General features: G+C 43.8%; 1 protein-coding gene across 2 annotated transcripts in view; it reads right to left on the bottom strand.

The window, feature by feature from the left end:
- Positions 1–961: 961 nt before the first annotated feature.
- Positions 962–26,868, bottom strand: part of LEKR1 (leucine, glutamate and lysine rich 1) — a 26,870-nt gene continuing 963 nt past the window's right edge. For both annotated transcript variants that reach the window (XM_057387307.1, XM_057387308.1), the window contains 10 exons: positions 19,394–19,608; positions 15,309–15,428; positions 14,787–14,962; positions 13,112–13,297; positions 7,623–7,704; positions 6,097–6,174; positions 5,659–5,862; positions 4,478–4,571; positions 2,179–2,331; positions 962–1,273 (listed from right to left, as the gene is read on the bottom strand). In XM_057387307.1, the coding sequence (XP_057243290.1) occupies positions 962–1,273; positions 2,179–2,331; positions 4,478–4,571; positions 5,659–5,862; positions 6,097–6,174; positions 7,623–7,704; positions 13,112–13,297; positions 14,787–14,962; positions 15,309–15,428; positions 19,394–19,608 (1,620 nt within the window). The remainder of the gene's footprint in view (positions 1,274–2,178; positions 2,332–4,477; positions 4,572–5,658; positions 5,863–6,096; positions 6,175–7,622; positions 7,705–13,111; positions 13,298–14,786; positions 14,963–15,308; positions 15,429–19,393; positions 19,609–26,868) is intronic.

Below are 26,868 nucleotides of genomic sequence, written 5' to 3'. Positions count from 1 at the left end.
TCCTTCCATTCCCTCAGGAAGCCCTGAGCATTCCCCTGGGATTTATCAGGAATCCCAGGGAAGGGCTCAGGGTATTCCTGCTCTCCTGCCCAGCCGGGAGCATTGGGAATGCCACTCTTGGGAAGGAAAGGCAACGCACYGAGCTGCAGGGACAGCGAGGGTCCCTGAAACCCTGTGCAGTGGGAGAGCTCATCTGGATGGAATTATGGATGCTGGAGCCAGGTACGGGTGTGGAATCACTCAGGAAAGGCCGTGGAGTCCCCCTGCTGCCCCAGCACTGCCAAGGTCCCTCCATCCCATGGCCCCATCCTGGATCGGGCACAGACTGGGCACAGCCTCCCTCTAATTCCACTCACACCTTTCCAAGGAACAGATCCCTACCAACCCTGGCACTCATTCATTTAGAAGAGTTTTATTTTCACTGTTGGCCAATTTATTTTCCTGCCACTGAACTGTTTTGGACATTCCAGCCTAATCTTATCTCCAGTCCCTGACTCCACATCTCTCATGGAGCAGCTCTCTCCTCCCTTCCCATTATATTCCAAACATTCAGCAAATGCTTGTGGTCAGTCAAATTTCTCTGTATTTAATTCATTTTTATACATTCCTGAGTTAGGGAACATCCCTGCACTGATGGAGCTGGGACACCAGTTCAAGGAATGAGAAATATCTGTGCCTTCTACTCTAAAAACTGGGAATTCTTGGTTGTTTACTCTTTTTGGGCAGTGGGACATGAGGCTACARACCAAGAAAGGCCTTGCAGGACCTGAAAAATAGTTGTATTTTCCTATCAATTACTGAATTAAAACTTCCCATCTTYTGTGATCTACCACATTTAGGAAATTATGATGGATTTGAGAAATCTTTGCATGTCAATGGATTTTCTGGTCTGAAACACACAACTCTGACTGATTTTAGAAATCACATGTGTCCAAGTAAAAATACCCAGGCATCTCCTGGGTCATGTTCCTACCTCCTCTTGAACTTGACTCAAACTGTGAATCAGCTGTGTCTTCTCCTGGGTTAATTTTTCCAGTTCATCTGACTTGTGCTTAATTTCTTTCCTCAGTTTGTCCAGGAATGATTCATTGTTGCTCTTCTCCATGGTCAGCTGGAATTCAAGTTCRCTGATGAGCCTTTTAAGGCTCTGGATTTCTTTCTCCTTGTCTCCATCTTTCTCTGCCAGTTTGATCTGGGCCTCTTGGAGCTTCTTCTCCAGAATTTCTGTCTCCATCCTCAAGCTCTTGGTGGCACTGGATATTAAACCTGGGATCTGGGTGACATCAGACAGGAATTAATCTCATTCAGTACCTCTAAATATGGAGAATTAATAGCAGACAAATGTTGACTTGAGGAAAAAACCAACAAATTCAAACTTACAGGTCCTCAGAGAGAAAAAAATGCTCTGAGTTTACATAACGCCCTCAGAGGACACCAGAGAGCTGCAAATTAATCAACACTCACTGAGAACACAGGGATTAATTAATGTGTTCAAGATCAGAGACATTGAGGTAAAAATGGGAAAATTTAACTTCAAGTTAAATTTACTGCAAGYCAGTGTTTCCTCAGGGTTCAGAAAYCATGGTTAAATATTTGTCAAGTGAACAAAGCCAAACTTATTTTAGCTCTAAACCGCTGCACAATGTCCCAGATTTTAAAAGACCTCATAACATTCCTTTTTATTTTCCAGATTTCTCAGGAATTGTGTCAAACCTTCTGAAAACTCAGGTTACAGGTACAATGTCTTGATTTCTGTATAAAACTGGAGGGGCATCTGCAGCTCCCAACCCCGTGTGGTGCCAGTCCAGCCCAGAGCTGCTGGGCTCATTTGGGACAAGGAAAAAATGGGGGTGAGTTTGTGGCACCTCATCATAGCCTGAAACAGTCCCAAGCTTTTAAAAAATGATGATGTCAGATTAAATATCATTAACTACTAGTCTGGGGATACAGATGGAGTTTTGGTGGTGAAAATATGAGATGACAAAGAACTTCCATACCATTTACATTGAACTGGAGTAGTTATTTTCAGCCTGTTCCATTTTAAAAAATATACTAAGACTGGGAAAAAGCATTGTATCATCCAGGATAGGGGATAATAGGTTTTATTCCCTCACATTCCCTTTTTTTTATAGTTTTCTTTCATCTTCTGCCACAAGTTTTCTCTTGAGCATTGCCCACCTTGTGCTGGAGCTCCTCGTGCTCTCTCTGATATTTTGTGATCAGCTCCTGCTGTTTTTGTCTCTCCAGGTCCAGCTCCACTCTGGCTTCTTCCCTGACTTTCAGAATCGCTTCTTTGTGCCGAGCCTCCCCTTTGGCCAGRTCTGTTTCCAGCTGGAGACAGGAGGGTTTCAGGGACATTGTCAGACAGGTTTGGGATGGGAGGGACCTCAAATCCCACCCAGGGCCCCCTGAGTGCTCCAGCCCCAATGTCCAGCCTGGCCTTGGGCACTGCCAGGGATCAGGGGCAGCCACAGCTGCTCTGGGCACCCTGTGCCAGGGCCTGCCCACCCTACAGGGAACAATTCCATCCCAAAATCCCATCCATCCCTGTCCTCTGGCAGTGTGACCCCATTCCCTGTGTCCTGTCCCTCCATCCCTTGTCCCCAGTCCCTCTCCAGCTCTCCTGGAGCCCCTTCAGGCCCTGGAGTTTAGGCCTTCCCAGACCCTTTTYTTCTCCAGGCTGGAATATTGGGTACAACATCCCAGTCCTTCCAGTATCTCCARTAATTCACATTACAAATCCAAATTTGGAAATTCAGCCATGATTTCCCCAACAGAAGAGCCTGGATTCTGGAGGAAACACTGAAAGCTGCATTTAGGAAAATCTTTTCTCTAACCCAGGGTGTTCCCATTCCCCTTGTGCAGGCTGTGTTCTAATGGATTTAATTGCAGCAGGCTGAGAGCACAACAGGCACATTAAATGTGCAACACAAACCTCATTATTTCAAATTATTAAAAGCAGGAAAGCCCGCAATGAGCTTAATTACAATTATCTAATTTCACACATTAATTATGAGCAGAAGTATAATAAATCTCCCTGAAGTCTTTAGGGGAAAAAGATAAACTGGAAATGTTTTAATTCTTTTTTAAACCAAAATGTACCCAGTTCTGGGTGTGGAAGATGTACGAGTCTCCCACTAAGGTTTAGCTTAAAAATTGGTGTATTTTTAAGATGCTGAAAGTGGACTCGTACTGATTTTCTTTTTCTTCTTCTTTTTCTTCTCCTTATTATTATTTTTTTTCTCTATTTTTAGACAGTAGTTGAGATTCTGAACATAAATCCCCAAATTTATAAACTCTACCTATTTTTACAGATCCAGATCACTTTTTGGAGGCTGCTTGACTTCAAAAACTAAACAGATAAAGGCAGTGTAAAAACTTGAGCTCATTTACATCAACATTGCACATTTAATAAAGCTGRGAACCAGAATGGGAAATAAAGTGGAATTTGATGTTCCAAGAAAGCACAATGGTAACTATYGATTTAAACTCATTTACATGCCCCTCATTAATTAATATTTGAAAAATCCAGAATATAAATGTTTGCATCCATCTTTTCAGGAGGAATTTATTCATGGCTGAAAATGCTCTGTGATTATGGAGCCAGCGTGATCCCCTTCCCAAATTATATCCATKTCATATCCATGGAAATGAAGGTGTTTGCAAGGAAATGTAACTGATCCTAACTGCTACCAGTCCCCAGATTTTCCTGGGACTAAATAAAGCTTTCATTTATTTCATTTTCATTTTAGATATGTGAGAATTAAATCAGACAAGTCACAGTTATTGCTCAGCTCTGCTTTTAAATTTTCCTTCACAGATATATACATTTATTTTAGCTTCTTATTCTCTTTAATAGATAAATGTATTTTAATTTTTTAATTGTCTTTAATATATAAATCTATTTTTATTTCTTATTCAGTTCAGGATTTTTTGGTGCTAGTGGGAAAAAAGCTGCAGGTGAAAGCACAGTTGACATGGTGACAGTTGTTTATAGGAAACAGCTTCCCAAATGCCACTGCAAGAGTCTGGCAGGAGAACTCCTCAAAGGACACTGTGGGTGAGCTTTGGGTGCCCCTGGATCCCTGGGAGTGCCCAGATGGGGCTGGGAGCTCCCTGGGACAGTGAAAAGTGTCCCTGTCACAGCAGGGGTGACACTGGATGGGCTTTGAGGTCCCTCCCACCCCAACCMCTCTGGGATTTTGTGATTCCATGAACTTCAGCACACATGAAATGTCTTTTTGGAATTAGGAGGGTTCCCCAAAACAAACCCTTCCCTGTGAATTTCTGGGTTTGAGGCCTCAGCAGACCCCGAGGTCACAGGCAAACAAGATTTRCGTGTTCCTGACAGAATTTCTGGCTCAGTCTGTGTATGATTCCACGACTCCATCMCACGTGGCCCTTGAGGAGATCATTCTGTGCTTTCCTGTGCTCTTGGTGGAACTGAAAAGCCCCAAAGCAGAGCCCCCCRGGTTACCTTGTCCCTCCAGGAGTCCTCGCTGCGCACCCTCTGCCTCAGCGCCTCCTGCAGCTGCTCCGTCCTGCTCTGCTGGGACACCAGCAGCAGCTCCCTAAAAACACACAAACTGGCTACAAACCCAGCTCTGCCTGCAATTCCATCTCCCTACAATGAAATCCCGCTGTCCTTTCCCTTTTGTTCAGTATTTCATGCAACAAATCCCAGGAATCCTGCCTGGAGGCACGGCAGGAGTTGCCACTCACAATCTGCACAATGCCCTCACTTGCTTCCTCAGTTTTATCTTTTAAAGGAAATACTGTAGTTGATCTCCCACTTCCAACAATATTTTAATATTTCTTTGATATTTGTCAAGACAAATTAAAAAGAACACAGAGATACTTAAGATATTCCAAGTAGAAATTGTATTTCATGAACTTGGAATATGAGGATCATTAATTAAAAAATTCTAATAGGTTTGGAATGAAAACCACTGGGTTTCTGTTACTGTTTGTTACGTGGGGCTTGTAGGGCAAGGCTCCTAGAGAGGCTGAATTCCTGTAATTGATGTTTGTAACAACTTTTCCACCACAAAAACCCATCAGTATTCTCAGTCAGGTCCTTGGACAGGATCTGGGACTTGGGGAGGTGTGAGAGCAGCTTCCCACCAGTTCAGGCTGCCTCCCRAGGGTCTCAGCTGGGAACAAAGCTGCCCTTGTCCCTGGAATTGCTTTGCAGATGTGGAAAACAAAGCACTGAGCTTCTGAGGGCTGTTTTCCCTGGAATGGGATCGAGCTGGAGAGCTTTTGCTTTGGACTCACCAACCTGAATCCATAGTTTAATTACCTGCAGCAGAATCTCCATATCCAGTTTTATGCCTGACAACCACAGGCTGGTTTTCAGCATTTAGAAGTGCCAGGAGGCACCAACTGTTCTGTATTTCAGGGCTTTGARTATTTTCCCTGCACCTTTAGCACAGCTGGAACAGCTGCAAGAAATGGGGCCTTGGGGTTTGGATTAAACTCAAGCTGAAGCTCTGCAGTCCAAGCAGAACTTTTCTACTCCTGTTTTTTTACAGTGCTTTTATTTTTCTCTTCCATTCAAGTTTTGTCTATCCCCTAATAATTTAAAAACCCAATCCAGTGATTTCCCAAATTGCCACAATTTTGAGGAGAAGCTGAGTGCAGCTCATCTCCCTTTACCTTTCCTGTTTCAGCATCAGCACCTCCTGCTCTGCTTGGCTCAGGAGAGCTTTAAGGGCTTCCAGCTCACTCTCTGATCTCCCAGTTCTTCTTTTCAGATCTTCTTCTTTCCTCTCTTTCTCAGCCACTTCCTCCTGTAAATGTTTGCAGACTTGTTGGCAAATGAGAAGGGATTCYTCCTTTTCCTTCAGCTCTTTTGTAAGTCTACAGATGAAATAAAGAAGTGGCAGCATTGTAGCTATTCTTATTTACAGTCAGAAATAATGTCTGCAAAATAAAATATTGGTCAAAACCCCACAAATTCTTTATAAAGTAAAATTAATTGACTTGACGGAAAAAAAAATTAAATTAATTGAATAAAAATGGCATWAATATAATTAAATTTTCTGCTCTCACTGCTCAAAAATACAGATTATGGAATATCATTTCAGCATTTACCTGGCCTCAGCAATTCCATTTTCATATTTGATCTTTTTCAGTTCATTCTGGCAGACATCAAGTTCTGCTGACTTCACCCTAAAAAAAACATTGAAAGAAAGGGTATTATCCAAGGAAATGAGCCTTTACTGCTGCAGCAGCCTGGACATCACTTCTGGATRTATTTTCCAAGTTGTATTTTCCATTTCAGGTAAAAAGGCACAAACAGAAAGTTCTGTCAGCTCTAGCAAAGAGTGTTAATAATTGGAAGTTACACTTGCAGTGTCATCTCAGCCTGACCCAGATCACAAACATTGTGAACAAGAAGTGAGATCTTGCAACACTGATGACTGTTTGAGTAATAAATGCAAAAAATGGAACAAATCCCAATTTAGTAGGTAAAAGGGCTGGAAACTTTGCAGGTTTCGTGTCATTATGTCATCATTTCACCAATTAATAACCATGGTTAAGCTTCATATTTACATTTAAACAGATATAGACTATGTTGTTTTATTAAATTGTGGCCATATTATACTGAAATTTTAATTTACACTTGGAAAGCYCTCAGTGTTTATTTAACTGTGTTCACGACATCTTCGTCTCCCACTCAATCCTTACATTATCACTAAAGTACTTTGTTGCTAAGCATCCCAAATATTTGCAACTTGGTGATGGTCAGACCCCCTGAATACAGGAACTGAAACCAGAAAGTGCAGAGCAGAACTGCACAAATTCAAATTCCTTCACTTCAGTTTCAGGAAAATGTGGGGAAAGAGCRATGATGGTTGGTCAGAGATGGGCATGAACTCCATCTCTGGAGCAGGGCCTGAGCCTGTTCAGCATCCTCTGCCCCCTTCCCTCTGAATTCTCCTGCAGATGATGTTCCCAAACTGCTCCAATGCCTCTCTGAGGTTTTCAATAGGATTTGGGTGGTGTTGGGATGTCAGGCTCCAGCTATGGGAGTGTTCTGAGGGGCTCTGTGGAGTGCTCTGGGAATGTGAGAAAATCCTGGAATGCTTTGGTTTGGAAGGGACCTTAAAGTCCCATGGGCAGGGACACCTTCCACTATCCCTGGCTGGCTCTAAGACCTGTCCAGCCTGACCTTAGACACTTTCAGGGATCCAGGGGCAGCCACAAATTCCCTGGAAAAYCTGTGCCAGGGCCTCCCCACCCTCCCAGGGAACATTTCCTTCCCAGTATTCCCCTCTGGCAGTAGGAAGCCATTCCCCCTTGCCCCATCACTACACAATACTTTCCACACACAGTTTTAATCCCGAAGTTATGTGGATTTCCCAAAACACATCCTACACCTGTGTGTTAGGCCAGGATCAGGCTCATGATCCCTCCTCTGCAGTTCATTAATCCCAGCTGGAGGAAGGAAGCCCTGCTCCCATAGCCAGGTGTTTAGAAATGATAATATGAAGATCAAATGGTTCCTTTTGGTCAAAACCTTCTCAGATGATTGTGACAAGCAGCACTTGATGGCAAAAAAGGTGACTGATGTGCTTTATGTGCAGTGGGAAGCAATCAAGAAATGGGAATCTTACAATAAAAGCTTCTTGTAGTGGTCCATCTCTGCTGTCACCTTCTGCAGCTGCAGGCCGGCTGTCTCCACCTGGTTTGTTAAATCTGAAAGCAAAAAAAGCAAAAACACGGGGTTATGTCTCTGTTTATGTGACATTCATTCACTTGACCCAGTCAGACCTGCAGCTCCTCACTCCCACCTCAGGCAGAGCAGTGCACACGACCAAAGGGTGTCTTTAGAGCAAAAAGCTGGGTTTTGTTTGTTTGGRGGTTTTTATCCTACCMARAAMCTTCAAATTCAACTMCATTGAAAYATGAAATGCTTTAMATCATATCATTTGTACACAAAGCTGGGAGCAAACAGGAAGATGGACCCAAAACTCACCTGTAATTTACTTCATCTGCAGCCTTGACAGCAATTTGGTGGTGTTCTGTGCTTTTCCTCATCCTCCAAATGTTATCTTTCAGAACCTATCACCTCAGCTACAGTCATCCACTGCTTTTTTCCCAGTACATATCCCAGTTTTTTTTATTTTAATTGTCTCATCTGGTTTTGTGTGTCAATACCATCCTTTTCTATTTTCTTAAATCATAAGAATACTCATAATTTGAAAATATGAAGCCCTATGAACCGAAGCAGCAGCACACAGCTTAATCTGATTTTTRTCTCCATGAACACATCACAGAATCATGGAATGGGCTGGGTTGGGAGAGACCTTAAAGCTCATCCAGTCCCAGATCCCCTCCACTGTTCCAGGGTGYTCCCAGCCCCATCTGAGCTGCCCTGCAACACTTCAGGGATGGGGCAGCCACAGCAGCTCTGGCTACATCCAAATGTGCTCATGAGCAAGAGCTGCCTTTCCAGAAAGCCTAAGAATTATTTGAAATCAAAGTTTCTACCAAAAAGAAAGCACCATAAACTACATGGGAAAAAAATGCAATGACAAATCAATGCAACAGATCTAAAAGTGAAAGAAAAACCAAGATTTGCTCTCAGAATGCAACAGCAAATAAGTGAGGTGACCTTGTCTCTGAAGGGAACAGTTCCCAAGACAATCCTTTAAAGTTCTCTGRTGTATCTTCCCAGAAGCCAAATCTGTCATTCCTGTTCTGAAATTTATGATTTTACCCCAATTCCCCTCTGGTCYCTTCACTGGGCATTCCTCAGCAATGCATTGTCCTGCACCTTTTCCCAAAGCTAAATAATCCAACTTTCGTTTCCTGTCCTTCATCCTGGCATGGCCTGTTGGAATCCTACAGAAAAAGGAGAAGCTTTGGCTTCAGCTGCCAAGCAGATGTGAAGCACAACACTGAGAACAATCCTGACAGCAGGAACTGTGAAAACAGACTCAGGTCAGTGTGGATGGACAGCAARCAGCAGAACCCTCTGCCCATCCTCACAGGCTGCTGTGGCAAATATTTTCCCAAACAGCTCTTTCTGATCTTTTTCAAATTGTTACAAAATGTCTCTGCCAATAATTAAAAATTGTGSTGCTTTTTTCTTCTTCCTCAATCAATGTGGGAGTATGGACACAAATTGTGGAACAAAGGAAAGGGAGAGGGATGATGCTTGGTTTGGTTCTAGTGTTTTGGGTGGTCTCTTTCAATGCCATTTCCTCTTTCACTCAATTTGTTTTCAGAAGTTTTCAKGCTCACTGAGCATGGACAGGCGTTTTTCATGAGGGAATAGATGGATTTAATTATACAAGTGGTTTCTGCAAGTCTTCTCTAGAGAGAATTCCCACCAAAGTCAGTGGGAGTTGGTGAGCAGAAAATCCCACACCCATGGAGGCACATCTCAATTAAAACCATGATAAAAATGAGCAAACTAATAAGGAGAAGGGTAATACAAATAGAAACTTGTACTGAAAACTGCTGAATAGAGGAAAATGTATTCAAATGTTTATGTAAAAAATGTTCTCTGGTAATGAAAATAAAGCCTATTGCAAAACATGCAAAACAACAGAAAGAATCCACACTTTGTAATACAGATACAGAGCTCAATGCTGCAAGAACCACATCTTAAACACTCAGCAGGCCAAATCCCTCTCAGTATCATTTATGTTGAATCTTCCTTATTTGTGTGACTCAGAATGGCTCTCACAAACCTCCCAGTAACCTTTCAGGGAGCCCGTGCTGTGACAAGGACAGAGAGGCACAGCCCTAAACATGCACAAAGACACGATGAACCAAAGAAACAGAACAAAGCTGGGGACTGTTTCCTCTTCCTTGGGTGAATTCCCATCAGTGCAGCCCCTGGAGTGTRCAAAACACCCAGCAGAGCCTGCCCYGAGCTGCCTTTCAGGAATTTATCCACCCAGTTTGCATCCAAGGGCACGGTGCCCCAGCTCCTGCTTGGAAACAGCAACAAATGGGGAAGTTTGCAGTGAAAAATAAAAATAAGAAGCAGCACATTGGGTAAGCAGCCACTCTGGAAGCCATCAGCTCCCCAGCTAACTCCYAACAGATTCCCAGGGAGATCAGATCAGAACCATGCGTGGCAGAGCTGTGTAACGTTCTGCTCTTCCTGCAAAACCTACCAAATCCAATCCAGTCCAATTTCTAACAATTTCTGTGTCATCTAAATAAAGCTCAATGGCTTATACATGCGCACAGAAAGGAAGATTATTTCCCTGTAGTTAAGACTTTCTGGGGAGGTTCATTTGCACAGCTCCAATAGATCATGGAATCCCAGAATCCCAGAATGGTGTGGGTGGRARGRAMCYKRAAWKYCMWYCMRKKSCMMCCCYKSCMWKGSMRGGRMMWCYYCCACTGTCCCAGGCTGCTCCAAACCCCYTCCAGCCTGGCCTKGGCACTGCCAGGGRTCCAGGGAGGCCACAGCTCSAGGCTCAAAGCCATCTGCCCATCCCAGCAGGGTTTGGAACCATCCCCTTCCTCTCCCYTCCAGGCACTCCCAGACCTTTGGGTCCTCTCTCAGCCATCAGGGACCAGCCTGGAAAACACTGGGAGCTCAAACCTGGAAAATGGTCAAGGAATTGGAAGAGAGAGAGCACATGCATCCCTGGCCAAGGCACACTGAAACCCAGCTCCTTTTCCTGGATTTCTCTGCTATTCTGGGAATAGGAGGTTACAGCAATTCTTTAAAACCACTAAAAAACTTCCCCTTGTATGGGTCCTGAATTTAGCCAATGAGCTGTGTCAAAGGGGCAAAAATATTTGATTTTTCTCAGAACATTAATGCTAGACCAAATTGTACCCTTAACACAGAGAGCTTCCAGTACATTTATTTAAAGAGCATAGCAGACAAACARTGAGAAATATGAAATACATCCATGAAAAATTACTGTGTCAGAGCARGAAAATGTTGCCTCACCACATGTTTTTAAAAAGACCAAAGAAGTGAAATCACACCCCAAGCCCCTGCACAGAACAGAACGAATTATTTGTATTTATAATATTTCATGTACTGTGCTCTCTAAGATTTTTTTTTTTTTTTTGTCTACACGAGAAACTTCTTCTATTTGTGACTCAGAAAAGTCTGGAAGGAGCCCAGGGATGGACTCCAGGTTTACATCCTTTCTGGAGACCTCACCAGTGCCATCAGGAAGCATCCAAAGCACTAAAAGCTGCCAGGAACTGGGAGGATGTGCCAGGAAAGGAGTGACTGGGGCTTATCTCCCCCAGCATATGYCACTGACCACTGCCAGACTGGGCTTTCTGGCCCTCTGCTTAATTCTTTCACTTTCATACAGAAAACCAGCAGAGAAAAAGCAGAAAAAGGGATGAGGGGCACCAATCAAGGGCAGCCTYGGTGCCCTCAAAAGAATAAACCAACAACTGCAACCATGTAAACATGAMAATCTCCAAGACCTCACAAAGTCCTTAAATAGGGAAAAAATGTTCACTKGGCAAAGGCTGCTCCCCTCCCACTCCCCCAGTGACACATTACAAGCACTCCTGAACTCAAAAGGATTGGATTTGCTCATCYATGGCCAGAGTTCACACTCCAGCATCAAAGGATTGGGTCTAAAGCCTGAATTCTCTGCCTCTATTCCTGCCTCTTTGAAGCCAAACAAATCTGAATATGTCAGAATTCCTGCAGACCTGCTTTTCCTACACATTAAAATTCGTTTGAAATAGTGTCCTTACTAACTGGCTGGGGAAAAATGGTGATTCTGACCTTAACTTTMCTTGTGGACAATTTTTTACCCCTCAGTGTTTAGGCCAAGCAGACAAAACAAAGCACAACAAAGACATGTCCTTTTAACATGGAATTATGGTTTGGATGGGAAGGGTCATTAAAGTCCATCCAGTGCCACCCCTGCCATGGCAGGGACACCTCCCACTGTCCCAGGCTGCTCCAGCCCCAATGTCCAGCCTGGCCTTGGGCACTCAAAGGGATCCAGGGGCAGCCACAGCTGCTCTGGGCACCCTGTGCCAGGGCTCACCACCCTACAGGGAACAATTCCTGCCCAAAATCCCATCCATCCCTGCCCTCTGGCAGTGTGATCCCATTCCCTGTGTCCTGTCCCTCCATCCCTTGTCCCCAGTCCCTCTCCAGCTCTCCTGGAGCCCCTYCAGGCCCCAAAAGGGGCTCTGAGCTCTCCCTGGATCCTTCTCCTCTCCACACCCCCATTTCTCCCAKCCTGGCTCCATTATGAATGGATTCCTGCTTTTCCTCAGAAGCACAGTTGGCCCTTGTCTGAGTCACCCTCCACAGCAGGCTGATCCCAACCCCTCTTTGCAGGAACTGGGACTGTTTTCCATGGATTCATGTGCTTCCTCTTGCACTCAGCCTGCTGAAAAGCACTAATGAGCCATTGCCTCGTCACACTCTGCTCCAACACCAGCCCTGCATTCCCCAGCTCTCACCCTTCCAAGCCTTCYCACCGCAGCTGGAATTCATAAAAAATACATTTCAACAGCACTTGTAGCATGAATAGGGGCTGTTTGAACCACAGCCTACCTAAAACTGCAGGAAACTATTCCCCCTTTGGATTTTCAAAGCTCTTCAAAGTGGTCTTTAAAGTGCCATTAGAGCCACTTCAGGAGATGAAAACACGGCTCCTTTCAGTGAGGAGTGCTAACGTTCCCCTCTCCAACACCCCGGCTCCTCCAGCTGCTGCCGGTTTCCATCATCTCTCATTAGCCTCATTACAGCAGCAGACCACAAACTTTATATTTAGGAGCTGAGGWAGCCTATGGAGCAGCAAAAGACTGAAAATTCAGATTTCATGAGCACCAGCAGCAATTTCAAATCATCCAGAACAAGKCCAGAGCTGCCAAAAGGCTAAAGAAACACCACAAGGACTTTGGGGAAGAAAAATGGTTCTTTATCTGTGATTAAGTAAAGGARATGGCCGGTAATAAAATGAAAGCAGAAATCTTTTAGGAGCCCTGCTGCTCCCAGCACTGAGAACACAGACACATTACCACCACTATCGATTTTWAATTTGGGGAGTCTGAACAGACAATTATCCAGCAGACCTTGCCCTGTGCTGAGCATTTGACATGTCATCTCCCTCTAACTGCTGATAAAAACTTCTCTTACCCAGAGTTTCCTTCTGCAGCTCACGGCACCGATTCTGGAGCTCGTTCCCCTGCTGAAGGGAAGTTTGGAGCTGTTGAGTTTTCAGCTCAACTGTGTCAGCCACCCCAGTGAGGTGTTTGACCTTCTCCTGGAGACACTCATTCTCCCTCTGGGATTTTGCCAATCTTTGATTCAATTTGGGTATTTCTGAGGAGGCAAAAAAAAAAATTAGTGTTGTTATTTTATGTTAACCACAAACAACTGATASAACAAAACATCAAAGATTTCAAATGGCCTTCACAGGCCCTCAAAAATAAATGTGACYAAATTGTTCTGATTTAGAAAGCTGGATTTGAGGATGGATATAATATTCCTGGGGTGGCACTTGTCTGAAGTGGGATATGTTGGATGAGCCTGTGCAAGAACGGCTCCACTCCTGCATCCATAGAGATCCTCTCTGTATATGGAGCAATGCAACAAACAGGACCAGAATATTCCAGAAAAGAWGCCTTGAAATGCATGGATCCCTTTGAGGCTGAGGAGGTGAATCAAAACGTTGATATTTCAGTGAATTGTGTTAGGRAGGGATGTTCTGTTCACACCCATCTCCAGCAGCAGGAACCCTTTGGGGCCCAGCCCCCCCAATCCCTGCTGGTTCTGTCTCAGTGGGTTTGTGCCACTGCAGGCCCAGCTGTCCCCAGAGTCCTTCCCAGTGGGAACAAAGCAATCATTGAGGACACAGAATTCCCTGCTCATGTCCCAGGAAGCACAGGCCACTGGCAGCTGCTGTTTCAGACAGCTCCAGGATTTGGGAGCTGCTCCACACACGCAGGTTTCACTGGAGCTGGGGATGTGCACTGGAGCCACAGGGACAGAGGATATGGGAGATCCCATCACCCAGCGTGCCCTCAAACCCTCCTCCAAGGATGGAAAGCATGGCATCAGCCCACCTGCTCCCTGGCTACCTTATAACCCTGATCACACCGACCCTGAGAGGTTAATTTGGACAATGGTGGGATCTTTGGGGTGTCCTGTGCAGGACCAGGAGCTGGACTGATCCCCTGGRATCCCTTCCAGCTCAGGATATTCTGTGAAACAGCAGCTCATCCACACTGAAAAACTACAAGGAAAGGAATATGTCTGAATATTATTTCCAGAGGCCTTTAAAGCTGTAACAGTGGGCACAGGGCCAGCTGGGAACTCTGCATGCTGCAGTCTGTAATTGCACCACTGCACACTCATTTCAGTGAAACCAATCTCAGCTGAGGCACAGCAAAAGTGGCATTCAAGGATCACTTTGAGGTTCAGCCTGAGGCCGGGCACGACCCCTCCTGAACAAGCCAGCAGTTGTGCCTTGCTCCCAGCTCTGGTTTCCCTGAAGGCTGCCCTTGTTCCAGCAGGAAGCAGGCTGGGGGCCAAGGGAATTCCTGCCAGCCCAGGGGCTGCTCCATGCCCCTTCCAATCCCAAAGACCTCTCAGATAAGGAAGGCTGCATTTGGCAAAGTTTGTTCTTCCTCAGAGATGGGAGGGGGTGTAGTCACTGATGTGGGTTTGCTCGTGGCAGYCTGGCCATATCTGAGAGGCAGCACTGCAGGACACTCCAGCAGCTCCCAGAAGGGTGCTGGACCTGTAGTATCCCATTTTCACCCGTAGTATCCCATTTTCTCTTGCCCAAAATGATTGCAGGATGCTTTACCTGTCAGAGCTTCTTTGCTCACRGCTTTTATTTGCAGAGAAATTTCTTCTTTCATGGCAGCAAAGTTCTCCAGGTTGGTGGAGATGACCTCTTTAATACTGTCTAGTTCACTTCTAATGAAAGGGAACAGAGAGACAGCCTTGTTCAGAGTTGAGCAATGGTGTTCCAAGGTATTTCTGCAAGAGAGAAAAAATACCACATGAATATTYAAAAATTACTGTATTTAGTAAACTTGGGATTTAAATTATGCTTGACAACTTTCCCATTATCTGATCATTTATACTGCATTGGGTTACAATAATTTAGTGCATGAAATGTGCTGTACATTAAATAAATGTCGAATAAGCTTCTCCCTTCTAAATGTTGATTTAGAGCTTTTAGCACTTGTACAACTATTTTTTATTGACAAATCARAGTAATAATGTTTAAATGACTGCCCAGGTTTATGGTGAGTCCTTATAAACAATACATGTGTAAGAAACAGAGCACTTCCAACATCAGTCTTTCTTTTGGGGTTCTCACCTGAGCACCTGTGACTGCTTGTAGGCAGCTTCCTTCTCCTCCTGGAAATACTGCAGATCAGCTTTCACATTTTTCACCTCCTCTTGCTTGGTTTTAAGTTCTACTGTTAGGGTTTTTATCCTGCAGATGCAAATAAAATAATCAGAAYTGTTTGCACTCCTAATCAACGTGTACCTTTGGTTTCAGCTTTCCCAGGCCCCTCCCTGGGCTCAGGGCAGGACTCAGCTCWGTGCTGGCCTTGGGCACAGCAAACACCTCCAGAACCATCCCCCCAAGGTGCCCTTCACCTCTAACATTTACCTTGGGAACTTCTCATTGCAGCACCAGTCTGGTTTTCAGGCACAGCTATCCCAGTGTAAATAAACACAATTTAAACCCTGCTCTTTCAACAACTCAGCACTTTCTGCCGTAATTGTCAGGAAATGAATGGATCTGYACAGAATAAAAGTTGAACCCAATTCCCTTCCTGTGGTACATGTGGGGGAAGAATCCCACACAGCACATCAGCCCCAGCTGTTTCCTGTGGATAACCATCCTAAAGCAGCCTTCCAGCCCCAAAAATACACCCCCAGTGACAAGCAACTGTTAAAAACCAGCCCCTGTTCAAGCTTTCAGCACTTCCTGTTCATGCAGAGCAAATGATCTATTTGTCTACTGGTGATTCATTGCCACAAGTAAATAAATAATATTTGAATAAAACAAATATTTTACAAAACCAAAGGCTGGCAGAAGCACTACATCAGCCTTGGCTTCAATTTTAAACAGCAGAGGAAAATGAGGATGATTTATAGTAAAAATATATTAAAATTAAACCAAACCATGACAGTGCATTAGTTACCATTATCACATAGATCAGCACCAAAACACACATTTAAAAAAAATATTAGTCCTGGTAAAGAAACCTGGATCTGCAGAGCTCTGACAAAACCAGAACTGAACAGCTGGGGGTTAAAAAGTGCAGTTTTGGAGTTAAATTGTGATCACTGGAACAAAAAAAAATTACAAAATTAAAGACATTTCTAACATTACATTTTTTAGGAAAATTTCCCCACAGCTGCCTGCAAATTTCCAGGAGGTGGAGGAATAAAATCTGTTTTACTGTATTTGGGAGCAGAACTGTTGTCACTCATAGGAAAAGTTCATTCCCCTAAGCTACGGGAATTCCAGTCTATTTGTCTATTTTTGCAGATGAGGAAAAAAGCAGTGAGTTATCACTGAGCAATAACAAAACCAAACTTTGGAGTCAGGGAGAGCCAGATGCTCATTTTCCATTGTTATCCTAGAATGGGCAGTGTGTGAAGATCTCTTGGTTTAAAAGGAAACTGGTAAATGAGGAGAGAGACGTTTTCTTCCTCTTTCCACTCCAGAGCTCTGACATTAAAGGGATGTTTTCAGCACGTCCTGGTCACTCACACACAAACCAGTGGAAAAGCCAAGACAGTTGCACTCCASTGCCACCATAAGAAGGAAGGAAAATAAAAATGTTATTTTGGGGCTTTTTAGCACAAAGGAAAAGTTCAATGGATCATTAAAGGCTGGCATTTAGAGAATGGTGGGAACACACTGATCTCATCCCCTGTGTCCTCTGTGAGAATTCACAGGCCATCCTTGCATCCAGCACGTGTTCCTGGGAATCCAGGAGGAATCCTGCTTGGGTGGGAGGTGGATTAGGACATGCTCACTCCCAGTGCTGACAGGAGATGAATGGCAGGAGTACAAAACACCCTCCTGGTCCCAAAAGCAGTGAGAGCAGTTCCTGTGTTCAGGTATTTAAGACATTTCACACCACAAGAAACAATCCTCGTACTCCAAGGCACAGGACCCCAGTGGGAAGGAGGAGCACTGGCAGCAAGGACAGGATGCACAGAGGAGCCTGGAACACACTGTCCAAAAACAGCTCCACCCCAGTATTTTCATTTCCATGAAACTTTGGGAGCTGCCCAGAGCCAGGAGCTGCTCATTTTCATTTCACAGCCAGGAGCTGCTCATTTTCAGTTCAGAAAGTGGTGAAGTCACCACCCCTGGAAACGTTCAAGATATGTGTGGATGTGACACTTCAGGAAATCTTTAGCATTTACGTCTATTTTACATTTCCTGTACTGGATGTGGCAAGAATTTCGATGATTAAATTAATTATACTTCAATTAACTATCAAGGTCGAAGTGATTTTAACACAGAATARGGCTGAACAGCTGAGTGGGATCACTGCAGTTAGCTCCCCCTCTCCAGGATCCCAAAGGAGAGGTAACTAAGGATAAATAAACCCCCAGATGGTTTTCAAGGTTAAMCACAGGTACAAACAGGAAAACCTGAACCTAAAGGGAATATAAAACTGAAACAGTCTGCAGCTGATAAGGGAGATTCAATCCCTTCGTCTAGCAGAGATAAGAAGAAGAAAAAGGCAGTTTGGCTTCTGGGAGCAATGATTTGTCAGCCTGGCCAGAGCCAGGATGCTCAACAGTTCATGCCAAAGCACAAAGCAGTCAGAGAGGCCCAGGACAGCAAGGAGAAGATAAGAAATATTTAGACAAGATATTTAACAAGGCACAGTGGCTGATTTATGGCTGCAATGGAAGCCTACTGCAAGTATTCCACTTGATTTCAGCAGCTTTTAAATCAAGTGGAGCCTTAGGGGGGAAAAGTGCAGAGATAAAAATTTTATTAAGTGTTCCAGCTTTACTACAAAAAGTCAGCTCAATGAAAATTTAAAGTTTAGCTCTGGCAAATGATCCTCAACAAGAAGAATGTGCTGTCAGTGCATTTGCTCACACACTGGATTCTGCCACCAGAGCTGCCACACAGGGTCATTAAAGGGACAAGGAGCAAACACACTCTTAAACAGACATTAAACCACAGAAAATATTAAATATTGGGAAGGAGGGGGTGGACGATGTAAAATTTAAATGAAAAAGATATTGCAAGAAACTTTATGAGTGATCTACAAGATAAATGCATTTTGTTCACTTTTGTGGGAATTTGTGCTTTAAAATTAATCTTTTAGTAGTAATATTAGCAAGCAAAAGAAGAAACCCTTAATTCAGTTAAAAATTTAATAGTATTTAAGTGATTCTCMAAAAAAAAWAAAGGTTTCCAAAGCACTSCAGTCCAATCTCAAGAGCATCTTCAGCTCTAGATCACTTGATGTGAGTCAGTCACACAAGCAACACCCCTCCTAGGTATCCCTAAAATCAAACTGAGCTGATAATTAAAATTAAAATTTCATTCTTATGAAAATCTTCTGGCAGTCTGAGACAGATGAGCAAGAAATCAGCCAGAAGTTTCTGATGGCCTTGTTTGTCCCCATTATTCCATCAGTAATCAACATGAGGAAACTGCATTTTTATAAAATATCTTTTATTTGACTACAAACATCAATTGTTTATAGTCCTACTGTAATCAATCAGTGGAATATAACAAGATTCCAATATTTGAGGGTAGAAAAGGACACCAACCCTGTAAGTAAGATCTGAAAGAACCCACTTGAAGGTTCTTATCCAAACGTGGGTYTGAGCTTTACTGGAGTTCTTAAGGTACAAAACTCCCCCTTTAACTGGGGCCTTCCCAGCTGTAAGGATTTGAAACCTCCTGTTCTGAAGCAAAACACCCCAAAGTGTTCCTGATTGCTTTAGTATTCTATATCAGCCCTGCAAGAGGGAACTCTGAGATTCCCAGACAAGAATTTCCTGGGAATTCTCTGTCAGGTTACTGTGAGACAGTAAGCCCAAATGTCAGAACTGCAGAACCCCCAGCCCTGTGGAATTTCATCTGCAATATTACAGTTTTATTACAAGATGATAAGACGAAATATTTATCATTTCCCTTTGGGAGTGTGTGCAGGGGAAATCCCTGAGTGCCTTCTGGCCTTTCTTTCACCTTCAATATATTGACTGCTTCTAAACTGCTCAGGAATTTGTAATCTGCCTCCAAAGGATACTATGAAAGATGGTTTAAATMAAATATTACCGTGTATATGGGCCATCTGAGAAAAGAAAGACAAATGTTATTTGTATTTGAAGCTGCTTTGGGCTGAAATTCCCTACTGCACACACAGGAGAGGATCACCAGAGGAGATGATGTGCTCTGACCTTTCTGTTTTGGATTCACTCTCAGCTCGACAGCGCTCAAGGTCGTGGTAAAGAGCCTGCAATTCTGCCTGAAGCCTTTGCTCCCGTTCTAGACTTCCTTTATAAACTTTAATCTCCTTCTCCATTGCTTTCACTTTGTCTTCCATCACCTTAAACTCGTGGAATATCAGGTAGCTGATTCCACAGTATTTGCACACTGTCTGGTCCCGGGGCATCTGCAAAGAGAGAAAATGTTTCTTACAGACAACTTGAAGCAAGTTCAACTTAAAAACCCCTCAGTGAAACTCAGAAATAATAATAAATCCAAACTATTTAAACMATTTACTGCTGTGGAATATTTCAGATTGTTATTGCTTTAACAAATAAAGACAAAAATCCACATTAGCAAAATGAACCCCAGCTATGGCAGCACTTTGCCTTAACTGGCAATAACACAACATACATCAACTCTGGCAATTTGATATGTGGGAACTCCCACTGAAATGCTGAAGTACTTCTGAGTTAGGTTTGATGTATTCATTGAAAATAAAAAGCTGTGGTTTATAAAGTTATCTCCTTAATGAATCTGTGATTGCCTGTGCCAGAAAAATGTTATTTCTGTGCATTTCTGACAACTTGTATCCAGCTGAAGTAGCAAAATGTGGGAGAGTGAATAAAATTATGTAATCCAGCAATCTTTACAAAAAKAATTCATGAATGATGCTGATGAGGTGTCCATGGCCCTGGGTGCTGTGGGACATGTAACCCCTTTGCCAGGTATAGAGGACTCAGGACTGATTAAAAAACACAGAGCATGTAAGTCACAGCCAATGGAAAGGCCATTTATTAAATTGAGAAACAGACTTTGCCAAGTGATCCAATTATTAACCTTGAAGAAGGGAACACGCAAGCACCTGCTCAAACAGTTTAAGTCCAATTAAGAAACCCTTGTTTTACAGAAGAAGGAAAAAAAAAACATTTTGAGACACTGAGACAAACAGAAAGAAATCCTATCTAAAGAAAACAGCTTTCCAAAATGAWAAATTCAAGACTCATTAACCCATGACTCAACAACCTTTAGGATTTCAAATAGAGTTTGATATAAATGATGTTTCAGGATGCCCTGGACAAGTTTTATTTCCCATTTCTTAATGTTGCCCCAGTTTAAATGCCCCCTRGTTACAGTTGCTCTGAAGGAGCTGAAAACACAAGTTTATTTTTCCTGGCAGCTGCAAACCGTGCTTGGAAACCTGAAACTGTTATTCAGGATAACTACCCAAAGTTCCAAAGCACTGAAATGACTGTATTGAGGAAGGACAAAATGAGCTGGTGTAGAGAGCACAGGAGGGGGTTCTTATCACACAGAGGACATGGTGCTCTCCTGCAGCACAGTCACTGCTGCTGCACAAACAAACAGCCCAGAAATTTCACTGCCTTCTCCAATTCAAAACAAGATAAAATCATCGGGGGCCTGAATCGAAAATGGTTTCTGCAAGTACCAAAACTTCTTCGTTTTCAAAGTCAGCTTTGTTACTGAATTTCAAAAAAAAAATGAAGTCATACCACAATAAATATTATCTGTCTGGGCTCAGTTGGAAAGGGGTCCTGTTCTCTCCTTCATGTCCATTGCTCAGGTGGAATAAAAATATGGGTGGATTTCAGATCAGGTAGGATTTTTACAGTATTTGCGACAAAGCCAAAAAATCACAGATTTCTTATTTCACTGTGTCCATTTGATAAAAACACTCTTGTCATCTTAAATTCAAAGTAGAAAAAAAAAAATCAGGGGAAAAAGAGTTGGGAAGGAATAGAAAAGGAAACTCTCAGAGCTGTGAGTAGAAAGGRGACTCACATGTCCCCTTTCTGCAGAGAAGCAGTGAACAGAAAAAATCAATTAGGAACTAAAAACCCAATTTTGCTGAGGACAAAGTGCTTGAACTGGGAAGAYATTTACCCATACAATTCTGAACTACAGTTCTGATGCACAGATGCCATAAAGCATCTTGGGGGAGCAATTTCCACTCTGCAGTTGGTTTTGGAAGAAAATATTATCCCCTGGTTACAAAGATTTCTTTAGCTACCAAGGCAAGGGGAGGACCGAGCCAAGAGGGATAATCACTCAAATTACATCTGTCTGACTCAGTTCCATCTGCAGAGCATAAGTTATAAGGAAAAAAATTGGTGGTCTGGACCATTCTTAGCCTTTTGAATGATGAGACGGGAATTTCTACCATTCCTACTTGACCAAATAACTCCAGGGTGTGTCAGCTCGTGCACCACTACCCCTCTCCTCTGGAATTTCACATTCCAGCTGCAAACAACCCCATGATGGAGAGTTGGATTCCTGTTAAAAACGAATGTGCTCCTCTCTCATTTAGCAGGGCATTACAGCATCCAGCACAGAGCTCACTCACTGCAATCATTCAGGCTGGAAAAGGCCTCCAAGACCATCRAGTCCCACATTCCCCAGCAGCCACATCCCCAAGGGTCACATCCACATGGCTCTTAAATCCCTCCAGGGATGGGGACCCCACCACTGCCCTGGGCAGCCCTTTCCATGGARAAAYTCCTCACAACACCCAGTGCTCCTTGGTCCACAGCTCTTKCTCCCTTGGTAGATCTATCAGGAGTGAGATTGCTTCAACAAGGACTGGCCAAATAACTCAAAACTCTGTGTCCAATTTAAATCTGTTCACATTAAACTTGTAGCTGAATACGTAAAAGTCAAGAGAAAAAGAATCCTTATGCTGCAGCTGGGTGGTCTTAAATTATTTCTGTATGTTGAGTTATTCTACCTTATGACCCAATTTTACTTTCTTTTTTGTTTCACTCCTCTCCCACATTACTTTCATGTCTCTCATCCTGTCTGTCCCTCTCCTGRCACACCAGTCAATCCCTATTGCACAAAAAGAAATCATGACTCAAACCACACCATTGATTTTCGAGGAAGTGCAGACTTCTGCTGTATATGCAAAATGAGGAGCTATCAGATTGAAATTATTATTTGCTTTAGTCAAAGGAAGATTTTTAAGAGTCTCAATAAAAACTTCACTTCTTTTAAAAGAAACAAAGTCTATTATGAGCCAAGTTTTCAGTCAGCATCTACCCCAAAGCAATACAGATGGTACCACTGAGCCATGCTGTTCACATCATTATTTGCTCCCTGCCCATAAAATCACAGTTGCAAAATAAAAATCCCCGTGCTTGCTTTGAATACAATGAACAGTGGAGAAACAGGCTGGGAGTAAAACCAGAAGGTTGCTTCATTCAAAACATGCCCTGAAATAATTACTGTGTCACGACAGGAAATAACACTGGGAGCTCAGGTAGTAGAATTGATTGCTGCCTGGGAGGAAAGCAGACTAATGAATCATAAACTGCTCACACTCACACAGCCCTGCAAACACCAGCACACGGCCAGCAGCCCCTGCTCACCTTCCTGAGCTCCTCAATTCTCTGGGGATGTGTCACAGCACGTCCCAGCTTAGACCTGAACCCCACAGTGCTGCCACAAACATCTCATGACACAATATATCAGACAAAGGATAATTCAGCCCATTGTTAACCAGATCTTTGCCTGACAAACTCCCTGCATCCGTAGGTGGGACTGTCAGGAAGCCCCTCCTGGCTGCAACCCCACTGCTTGGGATGTGAGCAGATTCCAGTCCCTCCAGCTCTGAGCAGCACACTCGGACACTGGTTACCAGAATAGAGAGAATACAGCCCTGGTCTGATSAGAAAAGCTTGACTACACTGCCTAGAGAGGGGTGTGGAGTCTCCCACACCGCAGATAACTCCAGAACCACCAGGATGCAATCTCTGGAAGTGTCTAAGGTCAGGTTGGACAGGGCTTGGAGCCACCTGGGATAGTGGAAGGTGTCCCTGCCCATGGGACTTTAAGGTCCCTTCCAAACCAAACCATTCCAGGATTTTCTCACATTCCCAGAGCACTCCACAGAGCCCCTCAGAACACTCCCATAGCTGGAGCCTGACATCCCAACACCACCCAACATCACAAATCCTATTGCCAAGCACTGAAAACCTCAGAGGGCATTGGAGCAGTTTGGGAACACCATCTGCAGGAGAATTCAGAAGGAAAGTGCCAGCAGGATGCTGAAAAGRGCTCTGCCATTCTACCATGCTTATGTGGAGGGCACCAACGGAAATGAAGTGCTTTTAAATCCCTGCTGGTGCCAATGTTGCACATCCCAAACACAGAGCTGTGCGGCTCACTCCATCCCAGCAAAGGGACAGGCTCGTGAGTTCCCAAACACAGTCGGAACTGTGCGTTCCAGAACCTTCTATAAAAATCCCCARCCCCAGGTCCAAAGGCAGCAGGAAGAGTGCAAGCTGACGTGCTGTGCTCATACAGAGCCCATAGTGTGCCCAGTGTATGGCACACGTGGCACAGGCCCYGAGTACCCATTTGCTACTTGTGGTGTACACGCTGCTCTGGGGACACCACAGGACGTTCTGTACTGATGGGGAACGGCCTCAGAGTCCCTGCCTGGTGTGAGCTCTTCAGTCCTGGGGTGAGAGAACTCCTAATCTCTAAGGGTATCTTGGCCCTATTAATTTTATGATTTATGGTAACAAAGCTTATTTTTTTGCCAAATAAAATATGAAATGAAATCTAACTTTGTTTGTTGCTGTAAGGACTTGGGTCATTCTGTTGCTGTTCTGTTTCCTGTTCCAGGAAGATCTTCAGTACAAAGCTGCATCTTCCCTTCTATTTCCCTCCACTCCCACCAAGTTCACAGGCACAAAAAAAGATTCATCTACCACTGGAAGCAAACAACTACCAAGGTGAAATAGAAAAGCCTTGAGGAAAAATTAGACCAAATTCAAACATTAACCAAACAACAAAACCAGAACTTSTCAAAAATACACATCCATGAAATTGGAGTCAAGGAAACACTCCCTCTGTACCTTGCTGGGCTCTGTGACACCTCTCAGGCTGAGTTTGATGGCAAAAACCCTATGTAAATAATTAAAAATACATTAAAAATAGGCATTAAATCCAGTCATTTTTACCAACAATTAGTTTCCAAGAAGTATGCAACTACAAATGCAAAAGAATACTACAAACTTGAATAATGGACATGTGGAGGCCCTTCTTGCAATGAATCTGTTGTGAAAGGGGTGTGAGAGCAGTAGAAAGAATTAAGGACAGAGAAGAAAGCAGGGCCATGTAAAATCTTTTACACAATTCTCTAAGGCAAAATAGTTCAGAACATGAAGAACCAAAGTCCCTTCACATCCATCATTCCCTTAACAAAACGCCAAGAAATCTTGCCTTTAAACTAAAACTGCCTTTAAAATGAACAKTCTTGGTAAGCAGCTCCAAGGAGAGGAACAGTAAGAGCTCTGCACCCGCCCTGTGGGGCAGCTCCCAGATCCCTTGGGAGCATCCACCCCAAACCAGAGCCTGGCAAGGGAATATCCCTGACTCTGGGCTGCAATCTCAGTGCCTGACATGCTCCCTCCACACACACACACACACACGTGTTCCCTTGGCCTGCAAATCCATCTTGGGAGCACGTGCTCTTGTCTGGCACAGCAAACCACAGCTGGCACAAGTTCAGCCGTGTCAGGAGCGAGCTGAAAGAGAATTCCAAAAGAGAGGCTATAAAATCYGAGCAGCAGAGAATGGGAAGAGAATGAGAACATGTGCACAGAAAAGACAGGAGATACAAGGGCAGGAAATTGTGAGAATGACTTGTAGTATCTTGTAACAATGCTGCAGCTACAACACGAGTCAGCTGAGGAGGAGATGAGCAACAGCACAGGATGTGTAAAACCCCAACACTTTCTCATCCCAAATCCTGGGCTGTCGTTGCCTTGGAGCTCACACGTGTCTCATGGAGGGTGGGACAGGAGCAGAAGTCTATCCATGCACGTATCTGGAAATTCTGTCTCTTCTGCACCACACCTTTTTGTTAAGCATGCACCCAGCACTGAGGGATCACAGGACACTGCCTGTCCCGTCCTCTAATCTGTCCCCACAGTCCCACTGTGAGAATTCCACAACTCCCTGAGYGAGCTGCTCCAGAGTTTCAGAGCATTCAACCAAAGCACATCCAGAAAGGTGAGAAGATTCATTTGCACCTGGAATGGAACCACCATCTCCCTGCACATGTGAGCAGTCACAGTGCTCTCAGGTATTTTCCAGAATGAGCAAACTCAGCTCTATTATTCTTTTATAAAACCACAAGATTTTAAAGTTCTTTACTATTTTTGCTCTTTTCTAAATTCCCATCAGTCATGTTATTATTTTTAAGGCCCGCAGCTCAGAACTGAAACCTCAACAGCCCTGAACAGARGGGCAATGAAGACCCAAGTTACACGTGCAATTCCTGTTACAATTATTGATATATTAAAACTATTAACAGCCTCTTCCTGTGTCACATCCCTTCATTAATATTATTCTACTTATGACCTGATTACAGACCTCACTGTTAGGTTTGACAAGTGACAAGGACGTTATTATGGATTTTGTATCAATGCATTGGATTCAATGTAAATACCTTATTTTTCCTAAGAACATGGAGTTCAATGCTGTTCCCAGAGCGCTCACASCCCTCCCCGACTGGCACCAGCCTATTCTTATTGTAATCCAAGCTCCTGGCTCAGTAACAACCAGCAGACACTGTCACTGCTGCTGACAGAATTARTGTCACTGCCTTTCTGTGCCTGCCCTGGGTTCTGCTCCTTCCTTGTGCCAGCAGATGCCTAGCACATGGATCAGGAACTGATCCAAACATAAAACAGGCTCAAGTGCCACCAAACTACAGCTTGAAGTCATTAAAGAAAATATTAAGCAGTAACCAGCTCCAGAAGAAYTCCCTCATCCAACAGTTTGGCACAACTGTTTCTTTGAGAAGCTTGCACTGATTTTTGTTCACCACCTTAGCCCAACAGGGCTAAAAAATTAACTGCTAAATAAACAAATTTATTGAGATCCTTCCTGTTACCAAAACAGTTGCTCATGAGTCTGAAARTATCCCAGCTTCTTTCCTTCCTCTTTTTTAAGGGTTAAGTATTCCTTTTCCCTTTCTTTGTCTATCTYACCCATCCTTGAATTCTCAGAAATTGTCTGAACAGTTTCCTGRACTAATCCAGGAAGAATTTCTCCAGGCTGAGTACACAAAGCTTTAAATGACTTGTCAATTATGAGCTGCAGACCGAGGAAGGAGGACAGCTGGGTGTTGTATTGACAGATACAACTGATCTGATACTGATAGTGTTACAAAGAGTGACTCGTGTTCCCCTTGAGTGGAGCCTCCTCCTGAATTGAGCCATATAAACAGCAGCAGAGTTACATTGGCAATAATCTGTCTCCCAAACAAAAGAACACACAAAGATACGAAGGAAGATGAAGGGGAATGTTCCGTTCCTGTGTGTGTTGATACTCCTCTGGAACATGTCATGCCCTGCAGTCCAAACTCCCGGTAGCAAAACATGCCAGAACCGGGGAAATCTGAGACTCACCTGCA

Source organism: Malurus melanocephalus, unplaced genomic scaffold, assembly GCF_030028575.1.
Source record: "Malurus melanocephalus ecotype Western Australia unplaced genomic scaffold, MMel_1.1 scaffold_1181, whole genome shotgun sequence".
NCBI classification, from domain to species: domain Eukaryota; kingdom Metazoa; phylum Chordata; class Aves; order Passeriformes; family Maluridae; genus Malurus; species Malurus melanocephalus.
Note: the sequence above shows the minus strand (reverse complement) of the source record. Positions and strands in the feature narration are given on the sequence as shown.